Source organism: Rhagoletis pomonella, unplaced genomic scaffold, assembly GCF_013731165.1.
Source record: "Rhagoletis pomonella isolate Grant_MI unplaced genomic scaffold, Rhpom_1.0 Rhpom_scaffold_00007, whole genome shotgun sequence".
NCBI lineage: Eukaryota > Metazoa > Arthropoda > Insecta > Diptera > Tephritidae > Rhagoletis > Rhagoletis pomonella.
The window spans coordinates 1,076,879-1,090,435 of record NW_023458561.1 but is presented as its reverse complement, the minus strand read 5'-3'; the positions used below and the strand labels follow the sequence as shown (position 1 = coordinate 1,090,435).

The 13,557-nt window shown below is 34.6% G+C and overlaps 1 protein-coding gene across 1 annotated transcript in view; it reads right to left on the bottom strand.

Annotated features, from left to right (window-relative positions):
• LOC118742239 (synaptic vesicle 2-related protein) overlaps positions 1 to 13,557 on the bottom strand; it is a 158,233-nt gene that overhangs the window by 114,678 nt on the left and 29,998 nt on the right. The window contains exon 3 of the mRNA XM_036474158.1: positions 6,261 to 6,385. Within this exon, the coding sequence (XP_036330051.1) occupies positions 6,261 to 6,385 (125 nt within the window). The remainder of the gene's footprint in view (positions 1 to 6,260; positions 6,386 to 13,557) is intronic.

Sequence of the window (13,557 nt, the reverse complement as noted above, 5' to 3'; positions counted from 1 at the left end):
GACAATCTGTATTTTCTGTTTTCAATTTAATATAAATAATTATGAACTTATCTAGGTATTCTACATTAGTTTCTCTGTAAGGCATTCTTTGTTCGCTTCTCTGGATTTTGTTTATCCATGCGTTCTCCCTTCGTTCGAGGGTAATGGTGCGGGTAAGGGCTTACCGCCAATGACATGCCCATGTTAAAATAATGCCTTCTTGAAGCGAAAGAGTAAGCGATTCCCATCGCCTAGCTCGTTTCAACTTTCGTTTCTGTGGTAATCGGGTATTTGCTGGGATGCTACTAACTACACTTATGGTACAAAATGAAAAGAATAAAACGAAAAATGAATACTTACTAAAAAAATACAAGAGCTCAAAACTGAAAAAGAAATATTATTGAAGAAATTAGAGGAAACTGAAAAACAAGTGGTCGGCAGTGTAATTTATGGCTGTGAGGGTGCAAAAACATACGCCGATATTGATTCACGACGTGAAGAAAAACCTTAGCAAAGTGAAAAACATAAAGGTGGAAAAGGTATACTATATGAAAGGAAAGAAAACAGTGGTCAAATTTCAAAGTGACGAAGACAAAAACAAAGCCAAAGATGCAATAGAACAAAATATGAGCAAATGCTGTGAAATAATAGAACAAGAATCGAAACTGCCAAAGCTGAAAATAGTGGGAATACAAAACTAAGCGTTTGACACAAGGTGTATTAAACAAGGTGGTGTTGGGGCGACAGCTGAGTTTTTCGCCGTGGAGGCCATTACGTCAAAATGATGTGTTTGTTGTAACTCATACCAATGACAGTATGGACATCAGCGTATAATTTGTTAGTGTAATTTTTTACTTATATGCGGCCAACACCACCTTGTTAAATACGCCTTGGTTTGACAAGAAAAAATTTGAAGAAGAGATTGTTGAGAGAAATTTGGATGCTAATACAGACGTTCTTAGTATCGTGCATGCATATAAAAACAAAAAAAAATAAAACACTCAGTGTCATATGTGAAGTAAATAAAGAAGCATATACAAAAATATTGAAAGATAAGAAGCTTTGCATTTACCGGCAGAGATGTGCGGTTTATGATCAGTATGATATACAAAGGTGTCACAAATGTTGCAGCTACACTCACTCGAGAAATAAATGCAGAAATACTCAAGCTTGCAAAAAGTGTACGGATGAACATGACATTAAAGAATGTACTGCTGAATTAGCCATATGTGCGAACTGTAAATTTGTGAGAGAGAAATATAGAGTGGATATCGATATACACCACGAAGCTGTTGACACAAGCAAGTGTCACTGATTACCCTTACATACTGGAGAGTGCACTGATAATTCTAAATGCCGATGATGCAAGGTAACAATGTGAACTATTTTGAGGAACTAATTCAGACAGAAATAGTTTGTCGAGACCTCGACGAACTAAACATAAACAATATAATTGACGCCAAGGATCTAATTATTCTCCATTTAAATACCAGAAGTATCGAAATGTTGAACTAATAGAAGCATATATTAATAAGTCTAGCAAAACAAAAGACATTGACTGCTCTGAATCGTGGCTACAAAAACTGAAAGGCTTTGTTGATATTGATGGATATATATTATACACAAATGAAAGTAAAATAAATAGAGCAGATGGGGTGACTGTGTATGTTAAAAAGAGTATTGCTCATAGTTATAACGTTGAGATTACTGGACAGCTATCTATTTCTAATGTGGTTCCGAAACTAAGCAAGGCAGTTTAAAGATATCGGGATTGTACAGATGTCATGATTACCGCAGGAAGGACTTTATGGATGACATGAAGACGTTCTTGAGTAAGAATACAACGTGGACCAATCACATCATTTTGGGCGATGACAACATAGACACACTGAATGAAGACCTAGAAACCAGCGAATATTTATGTAGTTTGTTAGAATACCAATTTTTGCCTTATATATAGTCAATAACTAGACCGAATGACTCAGGGGGAACCTGCATAGATCATATATTTGCGAAAAGTAGTTATTTAAATCTTAAAGCAGGGAAAATACTGATTAATTTGACTGATCATTACCCAATATTTGCAGTCGTTAAAAATTAAATAAGGAATAGAGAAAACCAGCGTACTGTAATAAATTACAATAAAATGTTTGAGATAGGCGGAAAATATAACTGGAGTAATATATTATCTATGCAGGAACCTTGCGAGGCTTTGAGTATAATAACAGAAAATATTAAAGAAATCACGGAAGTGTGTACAAAAGTATTACAAAGAAAGAATATGTATAAAAGGAAGAAATGGATGACATATGGGCTTATGTGTTATTGTAATGTCAAAGAAAAACTTTATAAGAAATGGCAAAAAGACAAAAACAACCTAGAATTAAAGGAAAAATATACAGTATACGCAAATCTATTGAGAAAGGTGTTGAGAAAGGCTAAACAGGAATATGAGCGTAAGGTATTAGAAAATGCAACTACTAAACAATACTGGGAATTTGTAAAAGAAAAAATAAATAAAAAGGCAAACAAGGAGAATAATAATATTGAATACATAGTCACAGTGAAAACGTAAAGCTAGGTAAGGATGAAATTTCGCAATACTTTAATAAGTTTTATTGCTCAGTAGGGGGGAAAATAGCAAGCAAAATGCAAAAACCAACTACACTGTGTAATATACCAAAAATAAATAGAAATGATAAATCAATATTTTTTCATCCTACTACCGTTGACGAGGTAGTGGAAATAATAAAAACTTAAAAAATAAAGCAGGGGGCCACGATGGCATAACAGCAAAAGTTCTAAAATGTTTAATAAAACACATATCCGAACCTTTATCTCACGTAATCAACTTATGTCTAGCAAAAGCAGTTTTTCCTTCGCAGTTAAAATTAGCTGTAGTAATGCCTATATAAAAGTGGAAATAGTCATTTAGTTACGAACTATAGGCCTACTTCATTGTTGACTGCGCTGTCTAAGGTGTTCGAGTGAAGTATATTTAATAGGTTAATGGGATTCTTCAAAAAATACGGTATTATCTCTAGGAAACAGTACGGATTTTTAAAGGGTTTAGGAACAGAAGAGGCAATTGCAAGTTTGACTGACTTTCTATATAAAAGCTTGGAAGAAAGCAAACCAGTTATTGTCACATATCTAGATTTGTCGAAAGCTTTTGACTGCGTAAATCGTGAGATAATGTTTGAAAAATTGGAACGCTGTGGAATTAGGGGTGTAGCATTACGCTTAATTAAAAATTATTTCTTGGACAGAGTACAGATCGTCAAAATAGGAAACATAAAAAGTTCCAAAATGGAAATAAATGTTGGAGTTCCACAAGGATCAATTTTAGGGCCTTTATTATTTCTCATCTATATTAATGATCTATTGCAGCTAAAGAATGTACACGAAAAAAACTGGTCGCACATAACCAAGCATAGCTCGGTTAATCATAACATTAAAATAAAAATCGGTAGACACTTAAAAAGCTGGAAGCATTTTTCACCTTACTGCATCATTTATTTTTAGTAACAAAAATCAGTGTAGAAACGAGGACCAAGAAAGAAATCGATCGCGAGTTAATATTGCGCAAAAAGCTGGAAAATCCCAGCATGTTCCATAACGACATCGCAAAAAAGCTAAAATTTCCAAAGTCTACCGTTACTTATGTGCTTAAAAAATACAATGAATGTTTATCTTTAAAAAGGAACCCTGGTAGTGGCAGAAAAAAAGGATTTGCTTGCGAAATTAAGGCAAAGGAAGTGTTATCTGCTTTTAAGAAAAATCCTGGACTTTCGGTAAGAGATGTCGGCAAAAAATTAAACATGTCGTCTTCGTATATACAAAAAGTATGCAAAACAGCAGGACTACGTTCTTACAAAGTGAATGCAGCACCTAATCGCAACGGTAAGCAAAATTTGTTGGCGAAACAACGTGCTCGGAAATTGTACGACAGTCTCATACAAAAATTTGGCTGTATTGTTATGGATGACGAATCGTACGTAAAAGCCGATTTTAAACAAATCCGGGGCCGCGAATTTCACACTGCAAATAAAAGAGGCAATGTTGCAGATAAATATAAAAACAAAAAGTTTGACAAATTTCCCAAAAAGTTTCTCATTTGGAAGGCAATTTGCCAATGCGGAAAAATGGCTTCAGGATGGTAACATAGAAACAAAGTGTATTTTGTAGCAAAAGAGGTGAATCCACCTAATTGTCCAGAGCATCGGCCGATCGAAACCTACTGGGCCGTTATGAAATCCAAACTTCTTAAGACCCACAAAGCTGTAAAAAACGCACAACAATTCAAAAATAAATGGCAGCTGGTTTCCAAGGAAATCACTGAAACTTCTGTGCAAGGGCTAATGAAGGACATAAAGTCAAAATTGCGATCGTTTGCTTATTACAAGGAGAATTAACTCTTTTTTAACGAATTTCAATAAAACTAATTTTAGATGTAAATATATGTAAATATCGTTGAATTCCATTAATATATTTATGTTTTAGAACGTTTTAACTGTGACCAGTTTTTTTCGTGTACATTCTTTAATAGAAAATACATCAGCATATGCTGATGATACTGTCTTGTATATATCACAAAATACATGGCATGAGACCCAAATGGAAATAAATAAGAACTTAGAAATAATACACTGATGGTTCTTTGTTAATAAAATTGCGATCAACTAGGATAAAAACCAATATATAGCATTTGCTAATAAATTGAATAGCCTTCCCACTGATATAAATTTAACAGTTAACAATAAAAGTATTAATAGAGTAGGTTCAGCAAAGTATCTAGGGGTACTCTTTGATAAGCACCTTACATGGAAAGAGCACATCGAAAACACTTTCACTGGACTAAGGTATCTAGTTTATATATTTGTTAGACTGAAGGGCTCTGTTAGTTAAAAATATCTAATCTCTATATAATATGCACTCTTTCACAGCATTGCTACATACGGCATCATAGCTTGGGGTAATGAGTATGACAACAGTATTACCATTTTAGAAATTACAAAAAGAGGTGCTAAATATTATTAACAGAAACGTTGGAACAAACGAAAGGAAACGAATAATGAGCTTAAGGCCGGTTTATGTTTATAGGTCAATGGTACAACGTTATGAAAAAATAAAAAATTAATACGACAAAAGCGATTGCAATACTAGAAATAAAAGTATAAGCCTGCCAAAGTACAAACTAGAGGTAGGGAAAAAAATACACAGTTATTCAGCAGTATAATGATTTAAAAATAATGCATATTGAACAAAATTCTTCTAAATATAAATTAAAACAATGGATATTAAGCAATGTTTAAACAAATTTTGAAAAATTAAAAATTGATGTATATTTTTATGTAATCTTATAGCACATGTAATATGTATGCAATTCCACTATATCCATGTACTGAACATAATATACTTGTATGTGGAAATAAAAATAAATAAATAAATATCAGGATATCGTTGAATTATTTTAATAATAATAATAATAATAATAATAGATTGGCGCTTACATATATGTATGTTAATGTTTGGCCGAGCTTCTCCTCGGATTTGTGGCGTGCGTCTCGAACGTGCCGACTCCGAACGGCGATTGCATTATTATGAGAAGCTGTTTTTCATAGCTGAAATACACTCGGAGGTTTGCCATTGCCTGCCGAGAGTTACCGCTGTTAAGAAAAAAATACATTTTTCTATATTTTTTGGGCTGTTGCTTGGCCAGGGGTTGAACCCAGGCCCTGCGGAGTGGAAGCGCACACTGCTTACCTCTTCATCACAGCGGCCGATGAATTATTTTAATATCTGTTGCAAAATTTTATGCAGACAAAACCAAAAAGTGGAAAAAAATAACATACAAAAATTTTAAATATACCACGTTTCTATAAACGGACTAGAAAGTAAACCATTACTTTTCGCAGTCCCTTAGAGTTTTTTTTTGGTAACTTTTGATTTTAAAGTTTTAGCAAAGTTAATAAAAACAATTTATGAAATTGAAAATGAAAAACATGGGCCGGATGCAATGCGTATTACCAAATTATGTGTTAAAAGCGATATATATAGCTGACTTTTTTCTGAGTGCAGAATTTGCTTTTTGTTTGTTCGAATTTCGCAATTTCGATAGGATTTTCGATCACGTTTTAAATTCCGATCAGATTCCGGAACACCCGGATGACCTCCTAACCAGAGAAACCGATAACTAGTCAGGTTAAAATATCCACAATATTTATTTGTTTATTGTTATTGAAAGATTTCAACTTATTGTTCAACAGGTTATTACTTACGATTGCGGAGTGCATCCGATAGCAAATCCCACGAGTCCACGTAAAATTAACAGCCAGATGAAGTTTGGGGCCACAGAACTGAGTAAACTATATAACACAAGCAGCACACCACAAAATGTTAAAGCCTGAAAAAAGATGAAATGTTTGTTTATAAAATTTTAAGTACAAAGAAAAAACTTTATCGAAATTCTTGTTTTTGAAATTTCAAGACCCTACCCTCTAATTTCCTTCCCTTATATGGGAAATATTATTGCCTAGTTTTATAGATTTTTTTTTAAATCGTTGTCATTTTAGGCCAGAAAATACGGTTTTGTAGATTTATTAGGTTTGAGTGACTATTTTTCATTCAATTTTAAAGATCTAACATGTGGTGGAAAGAGGACTTATAGGCCTAAAAAGATGAAATGTTTGTTTATAAAATTTTAAGTACAAAGAAAAGCTTTATATGTACAATAAAATTTTTGTTTTTGAAATTTCAAGACCCTACCCCCTAATTTCCTTCCCTTGTATGAGAAATATTATTGCCTAGTTTTATAGATTTTTTTTAATCATTTAGAGGTTACGACTTGTCATTTTAGGCCAGAAAATACGATTTTGTAGATTTATTAGGTTTGAGTGACTATTTTTCATTCAATTTTAAAGATCGAACATGTGGTGGAAAGAGGACTTATAGGTCTTTAAAATTATGTATACTAACCTACTATCAGACTTGGATTTTTGGGAGCTTTCATCGGGGGAAGGAAAACACTTTTTTCTTAATTTTTAAGTTTTCACCTTCACTTATTTCCACAATTTCAAAATATCTACTATCTAAAATTAAATCTATTTTCAAATAAACTGATACCTCATTTATTGCAATTGCATACAAATTTTCGAAGTTAGGAAACTTTATGGCCTTGATTTTATATGTGTGTACTAGTAGGCCCGGGCACACATTCCTGCTACACACCGATACAAAGGCAGGTTACATGCATCATTGATATTGTTTTTATTATTATTATCTCCCTTTTATTAGCTCGGGATGTAACTATGTAATACTAGCTTATACCCGCGGGTTTCACCCCGCGCTTTTATACAAATATGAAAAATAATTTAATGATGTTAAATTTTATTTCTGTGCCCATTTCGTTATAGCTCGTTATTTTTTAAGCGAGTTAAGGTATTAAGGCCATTTAAAACTATGAAATTATAAAATCTCGTCTGCGCGCTAGGCATACGAAAGATATCAATCCCTCTAAGTTTACCTTGAAATGGTTTCAGGTATACGACGCGTAAACATGTAACCTTCTTGGAGGTGCCACGGCGGGTTCTAATATTTCCAACTCAAATTCAGTAACCTGGCCTTGATAAAATACCACTTCTCATTACTGTAGCAAATGCCTCAAGAGAGCTTTAGATTATAAGGCCGAACCCGGCTCTCCCTTTTCCATTAAAAATTTTTGCTATCAGTACGGCACTTATAAAATAAATCTCCATAACAAATTTAAAATACTTCCAAATATTTTCTATCCTTCCAGAGATATGTATTAAGAAATTTTTAGTATGTATGTGAGGCGACATGCCTCCTTTTTTAATAACTCACATTTTTTCCATGAGCAATTGAAACATTTTGTATACACAACTCCATACCAAGTTCCAGTATTCTTCCACAAACATTTCCAGGGATATGTGGCAAGAAAAAGTCAATTTGCACAGAAAGTGCCACGCCCCTTTTTCTTATGACCCTAATCTTCTTTCATGAATTTAGAATTGATTTTACATACCCCAGTACCAAGTCCAGTACTCTACCATGAACACCTCTAGAGATATGCAGTATAAAAGTAAATTTGTACGGGAGGTTCCATGCCCCCTTTTCGAATAACGCAAATTTTTCTCCATGAGTATGGAATTAATTTTGTATATACATCTCGGTGCCAAATTCCCGTCCTCTGCAATAAACACCTCCAGAGATATGCAGCATAGAAAAATCAATTTGCATGGGAGTTGTCACATCACCTTTTCCAATAACTCTCACTTTTCTCCATGAGTATGGTATTAGTTTCACATACATACATACATATGTATTTCCATACCAAGCTAGAGTGCTTTACCCCAAACATTTGAAGAGATATGCAATATGAAAGTTTCAGTCAGTATGGGAGGTGCTACGCCTCTTATCCAAAAACGTCCATTTTCTCCGTGAACATGAACATGATTTCAAACAGTGTTGGCAAACTGTTAATCTGATTAAAATTAACGATTAAAACGTTAATCGCATTTGACGATTAAAATTAATTAGTCGTAATCAACTGTACGATTAATGTTAACAATTTTTTAATCGTTAATCGCTGGCTGCGATTTTGTTTAATTAATTTAAAACATTAATCGTTTATCCAATTAAAAATAAAATCTGATTAATTTGTATAGTTTGTCCGAGTTTGAAACTAAACACCAGTTATAGAAAGTATTTTATGTTTTACGCTTATAAAAAGCACATAATATATAAAAATTATAAATATTGTTATTAGTAATACATAAACTGGGAACTTTTACAAACCAAGTTTGTAAAACGTTTGTTGGTATATATCGTAATGAAAATACACATCGAATTGCTTAGATTGATGAGGAAACCCGACTTAGCCATACCGGATTAACTTGCTTTGTGTGTACAGGGAAATTCCAGCATAACTTAATTAATCACCAAACCTACTTGATCAAATTAAGAGTTAATGATTAAAAATTAATTTTTTAATCGCGGTTACGATTAACCGTTTAGGCAGATTAAAATTAATCATGATTAGCTGTAATCAGATTGAATTTATCGAATTAACTAACTGATTAAAACATCAATCGATTAATGCCAACATTGATTTCACATACGTATCACTATACCAAATTTCAGTTCTCCCCCACAAATACTTCCAGAGATATGTATGTAATATGAAAATTCCAATTTGTATGGGAGGGGCCTTAAGTTACCGGACTTACTTTCAGTCTAAGACCATCCTTCCGAAATCCGTAGTAAGTGCACTAAATTTCGTTCTGATCGGAAAACCGGTTAAGGAAGTAGCCTATTTTTCAATCCAGGTCATAAACCATCTTTGAGCAAAATTTCATTTTCAAACAGGTGGCGATTCTTAAAAAAGTAGCCTATTTTCCAGTCTAGGTCATAAGCTATCTGTGCGAAAAGTCATGCAAATCTGTTCAGTCGTTTCCGCGTATTAATTTAAGTAAAACTTTTTTAACAGGTGGCAACACTTGCAAAAAATTAGCCTATTTTCCACTGTAGGTCATAAGCTAGCTGCTTGCAAAATTTCATGCAAATCCGTTCAGACTTTTCCGCGTATTAATTTAATTTAACTTTTTTAGCAGGTGGTAACTCTTAAAAAAGGTAGCCTATTTTCCAACCTAGCTCATAAGCTATCTGTGGGAAAACTTCCACGCAAATCAGTTCATTAATTTCCGCGTATTAATTAAATTAAACATTTCTAGCAGGTGGCAACTCTTCCAAAAAATTAGCCTGTTTCCCACTGTAGGTCATAAGATATCTGCTTGCAAAATTTCATGCAAATCCATTCAGTCGTTTCCGCGTATTAATTTAATGAAACTTTTTTAACAGGTGGCAACTCTTAAGAAAAGTAGCCTATTTCCCAATCTAGGTCATAAGCTATGTGTGTGCAAATTTTCATGCAAATCCATTCTGTCGTTCCCGCATATTAAATAAATTAAACTTTTTTAACAGGTGGCAACTCATAAAAAACTAGCCTATTAACCAATCTGGCCCATAGGCTATCTGCGTACAAAATTTCATGCAAATCCGTTCAGTCGTTTCCGCGTGATGATTACCCAAACATCCAAACATACAAACTTTCACATTTATAATATTAGTAAGATAAGATTAGATATTTGATATTAGATTTGGTGAGAGCCTACCACCAAATTCCAATGGCAGAAGAGGATATCTATAAAACTGCAATAACGACACCTTTCGGTATGTTTGAATTTATACGAATGCCTTTCGGACTAAGAGATTCGGCGCAAATTTTTCAAAGATTTATTAATGAAGTAGTTAGTGGTTTAGATTTTGTTTTTACATACATATATTGATGATCTATTGGTTGCAAGTGAAAATGAAGAACAGCATTTTAAAGATCTCCGTATACTTTTCCAACGCCTAACAGAGTACGGGTTAAATATCAAACCAAGTAAATGTACTTTTGTTGTTACAAGTGTTGACTTTTAGGACATAATATTTCTGGGGCAGGAATTAGACCCTCTGATGAAAAAGTGATAGCTATTCGTAGTTTTGAACGTCCTAAATCTATTAAACAGGCGCAGAAATTTATAGGCATGGTTAACAACTACCATCGATATGTACCAAAATTAGCTGAGTTTACGGCAGTTATCTACGATTTAATCAATCGAACAACTAAGAAACGTGACAAGTCCTTAATTTGGGATGACACAACAAATAAAGCCTTTGAATGTATTAAAAAAAAGTTTGCGTCTACGATATTGTTAAATCATTTTAACAAACATGCCAATCTCTTTAAATGTGGATGCATCTAATACGGCAATTGGTGGTGTCATACATCAAACGTTTGATAACAAATCAGAGCCACTAGCTTTCTTTTCTAAGAAACTTTCTCCATCCGAAGTTAAGTACAGTGCATTTGACAGGGAGTTGCTAGCTATTTCTTTGAACGTTAAACATTTTCGCTATCTTTTAGAAGGATGACAATTTACAGTTTTTACAGATCACAAGCATTTGATATATGCTTTGAGTTCAAAAACCGAACGTAGTCCGAGACAAACTAGACATAGACATATGCACAATTTACTAATGACATACGATATACTAAAGGACAGGAAAACATTATAGCTGACACATTATCTCGAGCTTTCGAAATTGATGCAATTAAGGGTACAGAACTGAATTTCAAAGTTTTACAAAATGAACAAGAACAGGACGAGGAACTAAATACATTAAAATCTGGAGACACATCACATAACCTTAAATTAATTCAAATTCCACTTTTAAATTTTAATATTTGGTTTGAAATGACAGGTGAGAATCCTAGGCCATTTGTTCCAAATTGTTTACGCAAGACAGTGTTTAATATGTTACATGACATTACACATCCTGGTAAAAAAGCTACACGTCGTCTAATTATTAAAAAGTACTATTGGCCAAAAATGCACAAAGAAATTAATATTTGGTCAAAATAATGTATAAACTGTCAAAAATCGAAGGTTAATCGTCACACTAAATCTCCAGTAATTAAAATTCCGATTCCCAAAAGTAGATTTGATCATATTCATTTAGATATTGTTGGACCTCTTCCTGTATCGAAAGGACATTGTTACATTTTTACAATAGTTGACAGGTTCACTCGTTGGCCCGAGGCATACGCATTAAAGGACATTTCAGTGGCAGTGGTTGCAAATAAATTTTTTAGAGAATATGTTTCACGTTTTGGGGTACCGTTAAAAATCACTACAGATCAGGGTACTCAGTTTATGTCTACTTAGTTAGTTTTACTTTTAATTAATATAACATTAGAAGGGGGAGTATTGTAGGGTTTGTATTTGTGTTACTGTCTTTTATTGTACTGTGTTAATTTCAACTTTGTAATTTTAGAAATTTTATATTTAAGTGATTTTGTAGTTCAAACATCAAAGAGAAAATATGTTTACTTCAAATATTTTTCTTGAGCTGTAAACAACATAATTTCATTTGGAATTTTAAATTAAACATTTTTTAAATAAATTTATATATTGTTAACTACATTCAGGATCATGACTGTGTGTGGATTAATAGCACCACACTGAGGATTTGGCAATAGCCTTTTTCATTTATTAAAAAAACAACACTTACGGGGCAATGTTTATTGTAAGATTAACATTTTTCTCTATGAATCGACATTCTTTAAGCATTGTTTACGCTATTTCCATTTAAATGAAGAAATAGCGTCAATGACTTTATTTCCTAATTTTTGTTGATTTTATTTCGCTTTTGAAAAGGTAATAAAGTCAATTGACTTCATTTCGGACCAGGGTGGGAAATAAAGTGAATTGACCTTATTTCCGTTGATCTTGTTACCTGTCACCTTAAATTCCAGTCATCGGGCATGCGTTCATCTGACCTTATTCTGCATAGGACGTTACCAGTTCCTCGCCACCGTACCTTAATAGCTTAGCTGGCAGGCTGCCAGCTCAAGCCGCTTTGTTGGTTTTCAAGCGCGCTATTGTTATTCGTACCTCTTCATAGTCAAGCGGTGGAACATCGACTCCGTCATTATTGGCTAGGAGCTTGGATTCGTCTTCGCCACAGCTTTAGGTGCTACTATTACCATTCAGTAGAGTGGGAAAGTGCACCCTCTATAATTCAAGTACGTGTAAAACCTTCCGCAAGTCGCCTAACTCTCTGGTAATATTTTCGGAAGTTTTTCCTGTCGGCCAGGGTTTCAAGCTCTTCGTACTCACGTATTTCGGCCTCTCTTCTTATTGCGGTAAATAAATACGTCTTGCTTCCAGTTGTTCTTTCGGGCCCGCTGAAATCAGACTACTTCTTCGGCGGCGGTACTTAATGAACGGGGATTGTGGTTCCACTGCTCGTTTATGCCGGTTTGTTGAAGAGTGCCTTTTGAGAGCGGGTGTGAGCGTCGAGTAGTGAATGCATTGGCTGTCTGTTGTGATTGCAGCTTTTCGACGTTAAGCTTTCCTTGCATATTTGAGCGCACATTTTTTCCTGCACAGAGGCGGGTGCGTATCTTGGCTGCAACAAGACAGTGGTCCGAATCGTTGTTTGGCCCTCGGAGTGTGCGTACGTCTAAAACACTGGAAACATGCTTTCCGTCTATCAAAACATTTGTTTTTTTTTCGTTTTTCGATCTGGGGATAGCCTCGTAACTTTATGGATCTTTTTATGCTTATACCTAGTACTGCATACTACTATGTTTCGGACCCCGGCGTAGTCGATCCGCCTCAGTCCGTTGTCAGACGATTCGTCGTTGAGGCTGAATTTTCCGACGGTGGTTCCAATTATCTTTTCCTTGCGCACCCTGGCATTGAAGCCCGATTTTGATATCGTGGCGGGGCGCTCGTATGTGCGCTCCAAGCGTTCATAGAAATGATCCTTGGAGGTCGGGTTCTTCTCTTCTGTCGGGGCATGCGCGCAGATGAGCGAGATATTTAAGAATCTCGCTTTGCTGCGGAAGGGAGCTAGACGCTCGTCCACCGGGGGTGAACGACAGTACTCGGCGACAGAGTCTCTCTGCCGCCAGATACCTGCTTGCAACCGCACCTACTGGTGAGA